Consider the following 11,822-nt stretch of genomic DNA (forward strand, 5'->3'; position numbering starts at 1 on the left):
GACATCGGCTGACTCACCACGTCTCAATGAAGACACTACTAATGACATCGTAGGAAATTGTTCAGTTGAACGGAATCTTGACTCGACTTACTCATTTGGAAAACGGAGATGATCTCATACGAAAGGACGAAAATATAATGTCTAAAAACCAACATTCATTTGCATCCGGGAAGCAAAATATATAAATCACTGGACCTGACAAGGTATTCCTCCATTTACATACACCCTTTGTACAGTCGGTGTCCATAAGAGTTCGCATAACGCCGGGCGTGGCACCCGAGTTTTGGCGGGGAAAATTAATTACACGTCAGGATTGCCAATCACCCATCCTCTAACCCAATCCAGGTTTCCCTTCTACACTCCTCATATCACCGAACACGATAAACCGCCGCATTACCCCTTCGTTCTATTCTTCGATACCTCACCCCTCACATTCCATCATCGTTATTCTCATGACCTGCCCCACCCCGCCCTTGATTTCACGTCGAGTCTGGAATCATGAATGAATCCATTAGACATTCGTAACCTTGAGACTCCTGTCCTCTGGTCCTTTTGCTACACTCCCTTCACTTCCCGATCTGATATGTCTACTAGGTAACATTTCCTCTTGACCTTCTTCATATCCTTCGTAAGGTTCTTCGGCAAATGCAGAAGCGTTCTTCGGATCGAAATAATATCCTCTTTGTCCTACTCCCGCTACCGCTCCTGTTCCAGATCCTACCCCTACCCCAGAACCAGACCCAGAACGAGATAACAATTGTCTCTGCGAGTTCAATGTTGATTTCGATGTGGATAGAGAAAGATCAGATCTTCCGCCTTGTAATTCTTGATAATTATTAACGAAATTCTTTTGTGCGCTTTGAGCTCCAAATCCTGCTAAACCAGGAACAGTAGCCGTCGACATTCTATCCCCTACTCCCGACATGGGAGGTTGTATCATATCCGTGGCATATGTATCATATCCACCTGAAGGATCTTCATAATCGTATTGAGACATTTGAGGTTGAGGTTGATTCATTATATCTATTCCAGGAGTAGCTGCGTAATAACCTCCATATTGTGACATTGGATGATCTTCTTCATCATCGAAACCACCTCTTGCTGCCGCTGAAGCAGCTGCAGCAGCAGCAGCTACATCTCTATCTAAACGTTGACGACGACGACGACGTAACATGAAAACGATAAATGCTAATAAAGCGGAAGTAAGAACTAATCCTACGACAACAAAAGTACCTGCTACAGCACCTTTATTATCGAAGAAACTAGTTGTCGAACCGGTATCACCGGAAGATAATCCACCTGCCGCATGAACAGTTTGAGTGTAGGTATAAGTACTACCATTACTATCCGTGGTAGTTACGAATGCAATGTCTGTAAGGGAAGCACTATTCGAAGATACACCACTTGATGCGACTGCGGAAGAAGTGATAGAATCGGATGTCGATGCTACGGAGGTAGCGGAAGTAGACGAAGTCGAATCGGTATTGGATGAAGTGGAAGAAGCGAACGATGAAGTAGAAGTATCGGAAGAAGATGTATCAGAACTGGAAGAGGTGGAAGATGTATCGGAAGAAGTATCGCTAGAAGTAGGTGAAGAAGAAGGTGAAGATGTAGGACTTGCCGAATTGGAAGATGAATCCGTTGATTGAGATTGTTGACTAGGAGAAGAAGTAGGGGAAGAAGATTCTTGAGCTGAAGGTGAAGATGGTGAAGGTGTAGAGGAAGGTGAAGGTGATGCCGAAGGTGAAGAATCAACAGATGCGATAGTGTCTGAAGGAGAAACGTCTATAATTCCTCGTGTTATATCAGGAAATAAATGAGAATGATTTTCGAAGAATGGCATGTTGAGAAGATTGTCGACGAGGTGGATAGGATACAAGAGTAAAAGAAAAAATCGCGTCAGCTTAGAACGAATAGGATCTTTGGCTTGTGACTAACGCGTGAGGGGGGGGGGAACAAAGGAAAGGAAAGGGTAAAGGAAGATGATCCGATGTCAAAGGGGAAAAGGATACAAGGGCCTGCCTGAACTACCAATTCTCGTTGGGATGAAAGATGGAAAGGTGGGAAATGAAAGTTTGTAATTGCGAGATGAGTAGGATGATGGGAAAATGAGATTATTTGAATCTCCTTCCCTGATACAGGTCGGATGTAGAATGAAGACATGTTTCAAATCATCACTTTGGGAAAGATGAATAGCGGATATACGAAACTATTCATGATAGTAGATTGGACGGAAAAGGAAGATCTAACTCACCTGCCATGATGATTTATTTATCTACCGAGTCCGCCCAAAAAAAAGGAATAAACGTTTGTCACCGGTTGTCTCACGCACGCCCTTTGGTAGAAGCAGATAATGTCGGTTCGAACTAGATATCAATGATGAAAGGATCCACAATCTATCCACAAACGTCTTTCAGTCCGAATTATCTTCGGTCGAAGGATTCCTGTCCTTTTGAAAGAGAGAAAGAAAGAGTTGGAAAACGAAAGAAAAGAGAGTTGTTGTTCGTCAATGATCCGAGGGCGGTGGGCTCGGCGCGGGGCGAACGGAAGGATCGCTAGGGCATATTGTCTGGGGCGCGGGGGCGCGAGACGCTAGGGACGCGCCCGGAAAGAAGTTTTCGACCCTGAAACATTCCTAATTAGGTAATTCACAGCTTCCAGGTACAAATCAGCTGTTCTAACCCCGGCGTTTCGTCTATCCATAACGCCGAGAAGTGGCGTTTATAGCCCCCCTTCCCTTCTGTCACTGGATGCAACAAATGCCACATGCAACGAATATGTGTGTGCTACTTACTACCCTATGTTGGAATGGAAATATTGGTACAAAACCTAACCCAACCTATCTCTCTGTTCCTTCACTGCATCCTCAGTTGAATCCCTCAGATCATCCGCTTCACGTCTCACAGGTTCAACATCCACGTCGGACATCTTGGGACGTCTCTTCAATCCGAAAGGTTCGACAAGAGCGACGAGTTGTGGCCAAAGCTGATCGATTGCAAGCGCGTCAACGACGGCTTTGGGCGGGTTCGACAGACTGAGACTTTGGACAGAGCAACTGGTCAAAGCGGCTATTTTGGCAGCGCGGTGAGAGGGGTGGAATTCAGGAGGAAGGACAAGTTCTTCTACCAAACTTGAAAGTTCGGTGGAAAGTCCGTCTTCTGATGTTTGAGGTGTTGACGGAGGTTGGCCTTCATCTGAAGTCGAAGGTTCCTCCGTCTTGATTGGAAGGGTATGACTTGATGAATGTTTGAAAGACATAGGAAAACAAGGGGCTGATACGGGGTTGGATGGAGAGGAAGGATAAGAGGAGAAGGAATGAGAAGGACGGAGTTGAGCGGAGATAAGTACCTCGTCTGATGTATTGCCCGAGAGAGAAATGAGCGAATCGGGGTACGCTTTTGAGAAGTACTATGAGTGAGCGGAGGGCTTAACAGTTGAAACATAAGATTGTAGACCTGCTGGCTCATTCAAGTCTACTGAGACGGTGAAGAATGGGAGTGAAGTTCGATGATATGGAATGTGGAACGTATACAAGATGTGCGTCTGAGGTATAAAAGAACAACTCACTTCGAGTAACGGAGCAGTACTCTCATAATACGCTTTTAAGCGTTTAGAAAAAGTATCCTATCACATAAGTCGCGTCAGACGCTCAACAAGTGACATACAGGTGTGTCATCTGGCCGACGAGATAAAGGTTCTCCAGTGATATCGTCTCTTCCAGCTACTTTAGGGGCGGAGTATGAGGTATTGTAAACTCTACCAGAAGGCAAATGAACCCAACGGGCTGGGCATCAGCCACTTTTCCGTATATAATTTCCCTCTCATCTATCATCTAATTTCTGGCTCAAGGTAGTATCAGCGTACCGCGGGACAGCCATAACGAAGGAACCAGTGCCTTTGGTAGTAATGGCAATGACGAGCTCATGAGTGAGAGATCATCGTATAGTATTGGGGTAATGTCGGATGATAGATTGCCAGAAGAGACGTCACTCACCCTCTATCCGTGCCATGATCACCTGATCGGGGACGTTGAGATGAACGATCATATTCAAAGGTCTGCCCTCTTGGTTCAACACTGAATCGAGAAGTTCTCCTTGATGTAATGTTCGAGGAAAACCATCCATGATCCAACTCTACAGATCAGTCTTTGATCCCGAATCCTCAATGCGGCATGCGGTCCCTTTTTCTCTGTCTGCATTCCAAATCACCTCTTGATTGGTGCATTCTTGCGGCTTGCATCTCAAATTACGCCAAAAAGCTCCTAGAGGACAAGGGTAACCCACTTTACCACGTAACCTGTCCAACTCAGCTTTTATAATCTCCAACATCAGTTCGTCCGGTACGAGTCCTTCCTGTCAGCTGCATACTCTCCCGTCTGAACGTTTCCCTCACCTCCACTAGCTACGACCGCTTCGGCTTCTCGTCCGACTGGTGTTCGATCACGAATTTCTTTACGCAATACATCACCAGTAGACACGAAGGCGATTTCGTATTCTTTCACCAATCTACTATCAGCCGTGTCGCTAAAGTGGAATCTCGAGCAAAAAAAGCCAACCTGGCGCTGAGGGTACCCTGCGAGTCAGCAATGATATCGTTGTCATAGTCTAAGCGTCATGTCTGAAGAGACGGTGTCAGACAGCATCAAGATTGCGAAAAAGGGGCAACGGACGGATCGATTGTCCTTCCCTTCGTAGCTCTGTGAGATCCTCATGACGAGATTTCCACGTGTCAACGTACAATGGAGAGATAGTATAGGAGAGAACGTCAAGAGATGAGAGGCAGTGTAGACAACCCACCTTCCCACTACCAGGTTTACCAAACATCAACATTCTCAATCCTCCTTCTGCCGAACCTTCATATTTTCTAGTTAACCTCGAAACCATGGACTCGATGGTGTTGTGCACCATTGTATCTATGCTTTCAAAAACGCCTTTAGATTTTGAATTGAGATTCCGTCTAACATGTCGTGTGGAAAGTCGCAAAAGAGCTTTTCGTGTCGGGTAAAACAAAGGAAATTGATAGAGGAGAGGTAATGGGTGGGATGGAGGTCGCATGGTTATAAGTCGTTTCTATCGTTACTTTTCGTGGTAGTTCATACAGTCGATATAGATGGAATATTTTGAATGATAATCGTGGCCCTCAGAAGTGATGTCTGATGCAGAAAAGAGAGACGGCGGTGAGACAAAAGAGGATAGGTAAAGAGGGGAAACAGAAAGAAAGGATAAATGACGTCGTTGTTTCGATTTACTTACATCCAAACTTTCCTTTCATTCATTCAACGTTCAGCTGTCAACATTTGAGTAACTTACCATAATGGTCAACGAGTCAAACTTCAAATACGATCATTTCCCTCACCTACAACCATCTTCGAGGGATATATCAGTACGTATCTCCCTACCCTCTCCGACGCTGCTCTCCCCATCCAGCGATTGAGCTTAGATGGACGCCGAAGTCCGAGGTTGGAAAAGATTGCAATTGACTTCAGATCCCTAGATTTGGCAGACCGGTAGATATAAGAGGAGCACCCAAACTCATCAAATCCATAGCATGGTCTTGTGATGGCAAACGTGTGGCTGTAGGGACGGAATACAAAGGTCTGAAAGTATACGAAGTGCGAACTGTTTTTGAAGGAACGGGGTTCAGTTTACCTTCGGGTTCGAAACAGAGTCCACATAATGGGCATGTTGGTGAGTCTCAACACTTTCTTGACCACCTTCTTGGAAAGACTTGGGGAGAAGAAAACAGATTGACGGACAGCTGCACTGGCTTGGTCACCGGTAGAAGGGAATGTGTTGTTGAGTGGGTGTAAAGCTGCTTCTGGGGGTTCCTCGGTGGTTCTATGGGATGTTACTTGTGAGTCCTCCTTCATTATGTCTTTTTGCTCTTCATTGCTCTCTACAGATCGGCCCATCCTTCCCATGACTCTTACTCAAACCTCCCCACTCGGGCTTCGGCTCTCTAGCTTGGAGAGGCTTTCTCTCTCTTCGTGTCGGCGCCGTCTCTGCCCCGCGGCCAGGAATTCAGACCGACAAGAGGATCCAGTGAAATGGGATGGTCGCGTCGATATAACAACGCATGTTACCGTACAGTTACTGACGTACAGCCCCCTCTGCACCCATTGCAACGTTCAAAATCCCCGGAGACGTTTTACATGTAACTTTCCACCCATCCGGAGATCATTTCGCTGTCGTTTGTCCTAGATCATCGTTTGACGAGGTGTTGTTCTACCATCGCATGATGGACGACGGGAAGGAAATATGGAAGAAAAGAGACGATATAGCTTTAGGAGCTGCTTCTTCAGGAGGATATGAAGAGGTGGGTTAGATCTTACCCTTTTGACACCCAGGCAGGAGTGTTCCATCGATCCCAGTCCTCTTTCTCCTTGGCCGAGCCACCTCTATCTTCTCTTCGAGATTTTTGTCCATGATATTTCACCTTATGGTGGGATCATAAGCATCTTGATCAACTGCATTTGGATTGCTAACTGACTGGCAGATCAACAGTCTTCGATTTTCCAACTCTGGTAAACTCCTTCTCGCTGTTTCCAACGATGGTAGTATCGCCTCCTGGGTGTACCCTCTTCAACTCACGTCCACTCCATCTCTCCTTCAATCTTCAATCACACAAATCCCTGATAATCTCTCTCTACCAGAAGATCCTCAAGAATCAAATCGCCCCAAAACGCCTCGGGAAAGTACACCAGAAGAAGTACCCAGTCCTGTGGATCCGGAAATGAAAAGAGATCTTCCAGATGTGGATATGCCTGATCAATCTCAAGTGGATGATTCTGCTGTCGAACAAGTCGAGGATATATCGATGTTGAGTCGGACAGCTGCCCCCAGTAGACAAGCAACACCCCCTTCGGTACCTGCTCCAATGAGTAACGAGGAGAAGAGGAAATCGGCTTTATTGAAAAGAGTTAGACATTCGGTGGTTCATTGCAGTTCGTTGTTAAGTCTATCTCTGGACCCTACTGGAAAGTGAGTCTTATATGCAGAGATGAGGTATGAACTGATGAGAGATTTCTGGCTGTTGGAGGACAAGATGCGTTGTTGAGTTTGTTCGATACAAAGGATTGGATTTGCGTGAGGACTTTTGATGTTTGCACGTGAGTCATATGTCATGTCACAAGATCAATAGTACGACCGTCGAAGAAGGGAATATAGATGAGTATGAGCTGATGAATAGGATGGCAATACGTCATTCAGCTTTTTCACCAGATGGGGAGATGATAGCAGTAGGAGGGGATGATTCGTACATTGTTGTTGTGAGTAGTCACCTTTGATTACCTCTCTTTGCACTGACATGCTACTCGTCATACCTCCAACGCACGTCATTGTTCCAGTCAATCACTATCATCCTGTCAAATGACCCCTCGGCTCGAGTGATACTCAATCCACCGACTAGCCGCTGACCTTGGAAGTCGTAAGGAAGGAATCGTTCGGGGATGTGGTGCGGAGACGCGTAAGAGTTTCGCTGATCTTCCCAGGTCGCAATATACACCGGAGCAACTATTGCCAAATTCCCAATAACAGGTTTCATCAACTCTTTAGCTTGGCATCCCAAAAGAAATATGTTAGCTTGGTCGACCACGGCCAAAACGGTTCCGGTCTGGTATCTGGTTCAGCAAGAGGCATGATTCAACCTTCTCTGTCAACTCGCATTATGACCGTGGTATGAAGCACTCGCACAATCCATGATGTATCTCCGTCTCTGCGCCGGTGACGAGTACATATTCATTGAATTCGCCTTTGTCATGCTTAATTCGTGAAACTGTTACGTTAATGAACAGGGGTAGAAAGCACTGGAGGTACTCACCGCGATCTTTCGAATTCGATTTTGATCCGGACAAAGGACTATCGATTGGATGACGTCTCGTCTTTGCGATCGATCGCTTAATTGAAGTTCATTTCCTTCCGTCAGACATGACCACCATATGACGCTTTGTCCCATCATGAACTGGACATTCATCTGACAAAGCCTCTTTCACAACTACTGATCTACTCAACAGATTGATAACCATGTCTACACAACCCGAAATATTGGTGAGTCGTCATCTCGCTCTGGCCTATGCGGTCACATCGTTTCCAGGGCAGGGCAAGCCATTAGGAAGATGTTGGGGTTGTCCGGCAGATATAAACATGACTAAGAATTCAGAGTCAACATTCTATGGACACTCCAAGCATTGACCCACCCACCTTGATGACTTACTCATCTCAACAGATTCCTACTTCGTCAGAAGTCTACAACCACTGGATGACTAACTGTGCTGTCCCTTCGAACGTCAAAACAGAAGGACAAAAAGTCCTGCTCAAGCAACTTGATCAAGATGTTTCAATTAGCACTATGCATGAAGCCATTCAGCTCTTGTTGCACAACACAACTATTCAATCTCTGACCAATCTAGAGCATCTACATGGGGCGATGAGCACTGAGATCATTCGATCTACCATCGATTACGATCCAACCGACCCAAGATATCAGATATCTGAATCTCTCAATAACCTCTTGGATCCCACTCAACAACCAAACCAGGACACTTGGAATGACATCAAGGCTTTATTGAAGGACATGCCTGATATTTGGTCTCACAGTTCCCAACATTCCCCCTCTCCCTCTTTTGTTTCCAACAAACAACACTTACGACATGGTCATGAGTCATTTTTCACGTCTAATTGGTGTCACAATCGTCGTTTCTTCTTCTCTACTGACCGACGGTCGACAAACCTCGGCTAACTACGTCGTAGTGGGGCGTCGATGTCTCACTAAGACAGGGTACTCGTCGAGGAACTACGGCTAACTTCGCCGTAGTAATACGTCGAGTGGTGAATGATAAGATGATCGTCGATGAACTACGGCTAACTTCGCCGTAGTACGTTGAACTGCTCGGTGGTAGCTCTCCTTAACTCGAAGGTTGTAGCTACTGAATATATCTCTCGCTACTGACAACAATCAAGGATCGCTGAAGAAGTTCAGCGATCTGTAAACTATCTATACTACTCCTCTCTTCTCGTAGAATGTCCCTCAACTCCTGCACTGCCTCACGCTCAGTCCTCTTCGTTCAACTTCGCCGTACCTCGCCATATCCCCGATATCCTACTCCGCTCACTTTGACTAACTTCGCCTAACTTCCCCTGTTCTGCTCTCCCTCGGTTCCCTTCCCCTAACTTCGCCGTAGTTCCCCGCTAGGCGGGGTTATCGTGACAAATCCCCTCTTGGTTCTCGTAACTTAGCCGTAGTTGGTTTCAGTGGTTCGAGTGGAGGTTGGTAGTGGTGAAAGGAAGGTCGGTGATGGTGAAAGGAGGGTTGGTGATGGTGGTTGTCAGGGATGTTACGACGTAGTTCGTGACAGTCGCCCCCTCCTTAGGCGCGAACGTCCTCGTGAGCTTCGTATGCATGTAATGAAGAAAAAGACACTCAGCAGGTTGCAGGAAACACAATTTGTCATATAACAGTTGTTGGTAGATGATACCATGGTGTAACGGTACTGGAAACACGACGACTAGGTCGCAGGTTGGGTCGAACCCGATGGATGTCTCGTGGAAATCTAGGGGCTCTGGTGCTAATGGATCGTGTCTCCTCTGCAATCGATGTAGCCAAAGAATGATATTGAAGAATCAGCAAAGTTGGTACTTTGCTGATTGTACTATATACTGTCTACGGCTATCCTTGTCCTCGTCTCCTTCCTGCTGCAAGCGTCTACGTACATACTCGGACAGGTGAAAAACCGCTTTGAGCAAACCCAGTGGGGAAATCTCGAAAGGGGAAAACCCGTCCCTACCTACTGCAGCACTGCCTCCAACTCCCGCTCTTCTCTGTCCTAATCCGTCGAACTCGATAGAGTCCTCTCGATTCGTTGTTACTCCGTAACAAGTTTCCCCCCCTGTCTCAAGGATCCTCGCCGAGGATCCTGAACCCTGTAACCAGGTGATGCACATGGATTGTTCTTAGACACCTTTGGTGCGCCCTGACATCATACCCACGCTAGTGTGACGGTTGCCATGAAAACGCGTCACCCGCACGGACCTCCAATGTGATCGAGAAATTACTGACCAAGTTACCTCCCCGTCTTTTTTCTCTTCTTTCCTCCTCATTCTCTCTTTACCTCTTGTTTGTCACTCTTTTTACTTATCTAGCATTATCCATCCATATCTTACTCATATCTTAGAGCATCCTTCCAACTCTGACCTGTCTGTGAGCATGTCTAAGCGTACTGTAAGCAATTCCCTTCGAATTCGATGTATCTCCTCATATTTCTCGCTGGCTGACGAGACTAGTTGTCCTCTTCTACTCCTTCCCGTCAAACTCGAGCCTCTACCTTGGCAACTTTACCCGACGTCGACCCCGAACTTCTCATGCGTCAAACGAAAAGAATGAGAATTACTTCCCAAGCCGCCTCCTCTCAACCCCCATTGGTTGATGCGTCTCGACGAGCTCTCGATACCATTAAGGAGAAGTATCAATCCGGTCCTTCTCGCGAAGCACAATCGTTCCTTGATGACCATGTCATCGAGCAATATTTCGACTTCGAAGGGGGTGCTGGGCCATCTGCCACTGGTGAGAACCTATCTCCCGCCAAATCCGTTGAATCCGAACACCCTACCGTCGTCGAAAATGCAAATTCTCCCGGTAAGCAACTTACTGGTCCTCCTTCTGAGGCTTCCGACGAACTTGTGGAGGTTCCCGACGAGCTTGGTGGCATCTTTCACGCCCCTCGCAAGGTTCCCGTCAACAAGGAACTGGTTAAGTTGCTCGAGGATAGAAAAGACTCCGAAATCGGTGAGAATTCCACCGAGTTCTGTTCGCTTCTGACCTGTTAGCTACCCTTTGGGCCGGCATGACCTTCTCCTCTGTTCGTCTCGCGTTGAAGAACGAAGCTCTGGGCCGTTTCCGCGAAACCAACGCCATCAAGCCCACTGTAAAGTGGTTTAAGAATGCTGTAAGCCTCGAATTCTCTTGAGTTTCACCGATTCTAATCATTAGCTCGATCGTTTGGCCCAAGGTTGGCGCCTCCGCAACAAAAATGGTGCTGTTGTTCGGCTAGAGGGTGAGCTCTGTACCGATTGTCAACGTCGTCTCGATGGTGGTGAAGACTTTCGTGTTGGTTGTATTGGCCCTCGTAAGTTCTTGCTGCGACTCGTTCGATGTTGATGCAATTCAGTCGGTGGTGTGTGTGGTGAATGCTCTGCTAAGGGTACTTCGAAATGTTCGGTGAAGACCAACAATCCTGAGTCCAAATTCCGTGAGGTACCTGTCTATTTCCTTCGAACTTGGTCGATGTTGATGTATAGGGTATCGTTGTGGGAGCAAGAACTGTCACTTCCAAGGTTACCTTTGTACTGGAGCACGAACTTTGTGCGGCTTCGGTCCGTTATCGATCCCTTCCTGCCCATGACCAACCCGCCTGTCTGACCCAACTTTCGGGTTACATCCATCTCTTTACCTCCCTTCTCCTTCCTCTCCCTTCTCAACATCTGGATCTTTACAAATCCCTTCATCTTATTTCCGCCAACTACGCTCCTCCTTCTGCCGATGAAACTCTGGATCATCTTACCTCTACTGGTGATCCTACAGGATTGAGTTCCTCTCAGCCAGTCGCCGTTTCCTCTTCTCCCCGTACTCCTCTTCCTCGCAACGTCATTCATATTCCCGCTTCGGCCCGTCGTCCCCGAGCCGATTCTAACGCCTCCATTGAGTAGTGTGTTTATATCTCTCTATTTGTAGCTATATTTCCTGTGTATGCATTTATTTCTGACCCAGTTTTGTTGATCTTGATCGAATTCTCACTTTCTTCTGGGGTCCCTCTTCCTCTTCCAAAAATT

The 11,822-nt window shown here is 46.7% G+C and overlaps 5 protein-coding genes across 5 annotated transcripts in view; 2 read left to right on the forward strand and 3 right to left on the reverse strand.

Moving 5' to 3' along the window:
• Positions 1 to 48, reverse strand: part of TREMEDRAFT_63235 (uncharacterized protein) — a gene marked incomplete at both ends in the record, with an annotated part of 2,722 nt that extends 2,674 nt beyond the window's left edge. The window contains one exon of the mRNA XM_007005412.1: positions 18 to 48. Coding sequence (XP_007005474.1) covers positions 18 to 48 — 31 coding nt within the window. The remainder of the gene's footprint in view (positions 1 to 17) is intronic.
• Positions 49 to 141: 93 nt separating this feature from the next.
• On the reverse strand, positions 142 to 2,486 carry TREMEDRAFT_74172 (uncharacterized protein). Its single transcript, XM_007005528.1, has 2 exons — positions 2,255 to 2,486; positions 142 to 1,785 (listed from the first exon to the last, which is right to left on the reverse strand). Exons 1-2 carry the CDS (start codon positions 2,259 to 2,261, stop codon positions 512 to 514), a joined length of 1,281 nt encoding a protein of 426 aa, XP_007005590.1. The 5' UTR covers positions 2,262 to 2,486; the 3' UTR covers positions 142 to 511.
• A 1,084-nt stretch (positions 2,487 to 3,570) lies between these two features.
• TREMEDRAFT_16760 (uncharacterized protein) lies at positions 3,571 to 4,519 on the reverse strand (the record flags this gene model as incomplete). The annotated part of the gene is made up of 5 exons (XM_007005199.1): positions 3,571 to 3,624; positions 3,666 to 3,784; positions 3,995 to 4,133; positions 4,284 to 4,348; positions 4,393 to 4,519. Coding segments are annotated over 5 exons (504 nt in total), but the record flags the coding sequence as incomplete, so codon positions are not given.
• A 794-nt stretch (positions 4,520 to 5,313) lies between these two features.
• Positions 5,314 to 7,639, forward strand: TREMEDRAFT_63238 (uncharacterized protein; the record flags this gene model as incomplete). The annotated part of the gene is made up of 8 exons (XM_007005413.1): positions 5,314 to 5,382; positions 5,486 to 5,687; positions 5,758 to 5,853; positions 6,104 to 6,315; positions 6,496 to 6,980; positions 7,022 to 7,108; positions 7,189 to 7,267; positions 7,490 to 7,639. 8 exons carry the CDS (start codon positions 5,314 to 5,316, stop codon positions 7,637 to 7,639), a joined length of 1,380 nt encoding a protein of 459 aa, XP_007005475.1.
• A 2,561-nt stretch (positions 7,640 to 10,200) lies between these two features.
• TREMEDRAFT_63239 (uncharacterized protein) lies at positions 10,201 to 11,412 on the forward strand (the record flags this gene model as incomplete). Its single annotated transcript, XM_007005414.1, has 5 exons — positions 10,201 to 10,215; positions 10,278 to 10,779; positions 10,821 to 10,939; positions 10,984 to 11,119; positions 11,162 to 11,412. The coding sequence occupies 5 exons, from the start codon at positions 10,201 to 10,203 to the stop codon at positions 11,410 to 11,412; spliced, it is 1,023 nt and encodes a 340-aa protein (XP_007005476.1).
• Between the last annotated feature and the right edge of the window lie 410 nt (positions 11,413 to 11,822).

The sequence above is a fragment of the Tremella mesenterica genome (assembly GCF_000271645.1).
Source record: "Tremella mesenterica DSM 1558 unplaced genomic scaffold TREMEscaffold_7, whole genome shotgun sequence".
Taxonomy (NCBI): domain Eukaryota; kingdom Fungi; phylum Basidiomycota; class Tremellomycetes; order Tremellales; family Tremellaceae; genus Tremella; species Tremella mesenterica.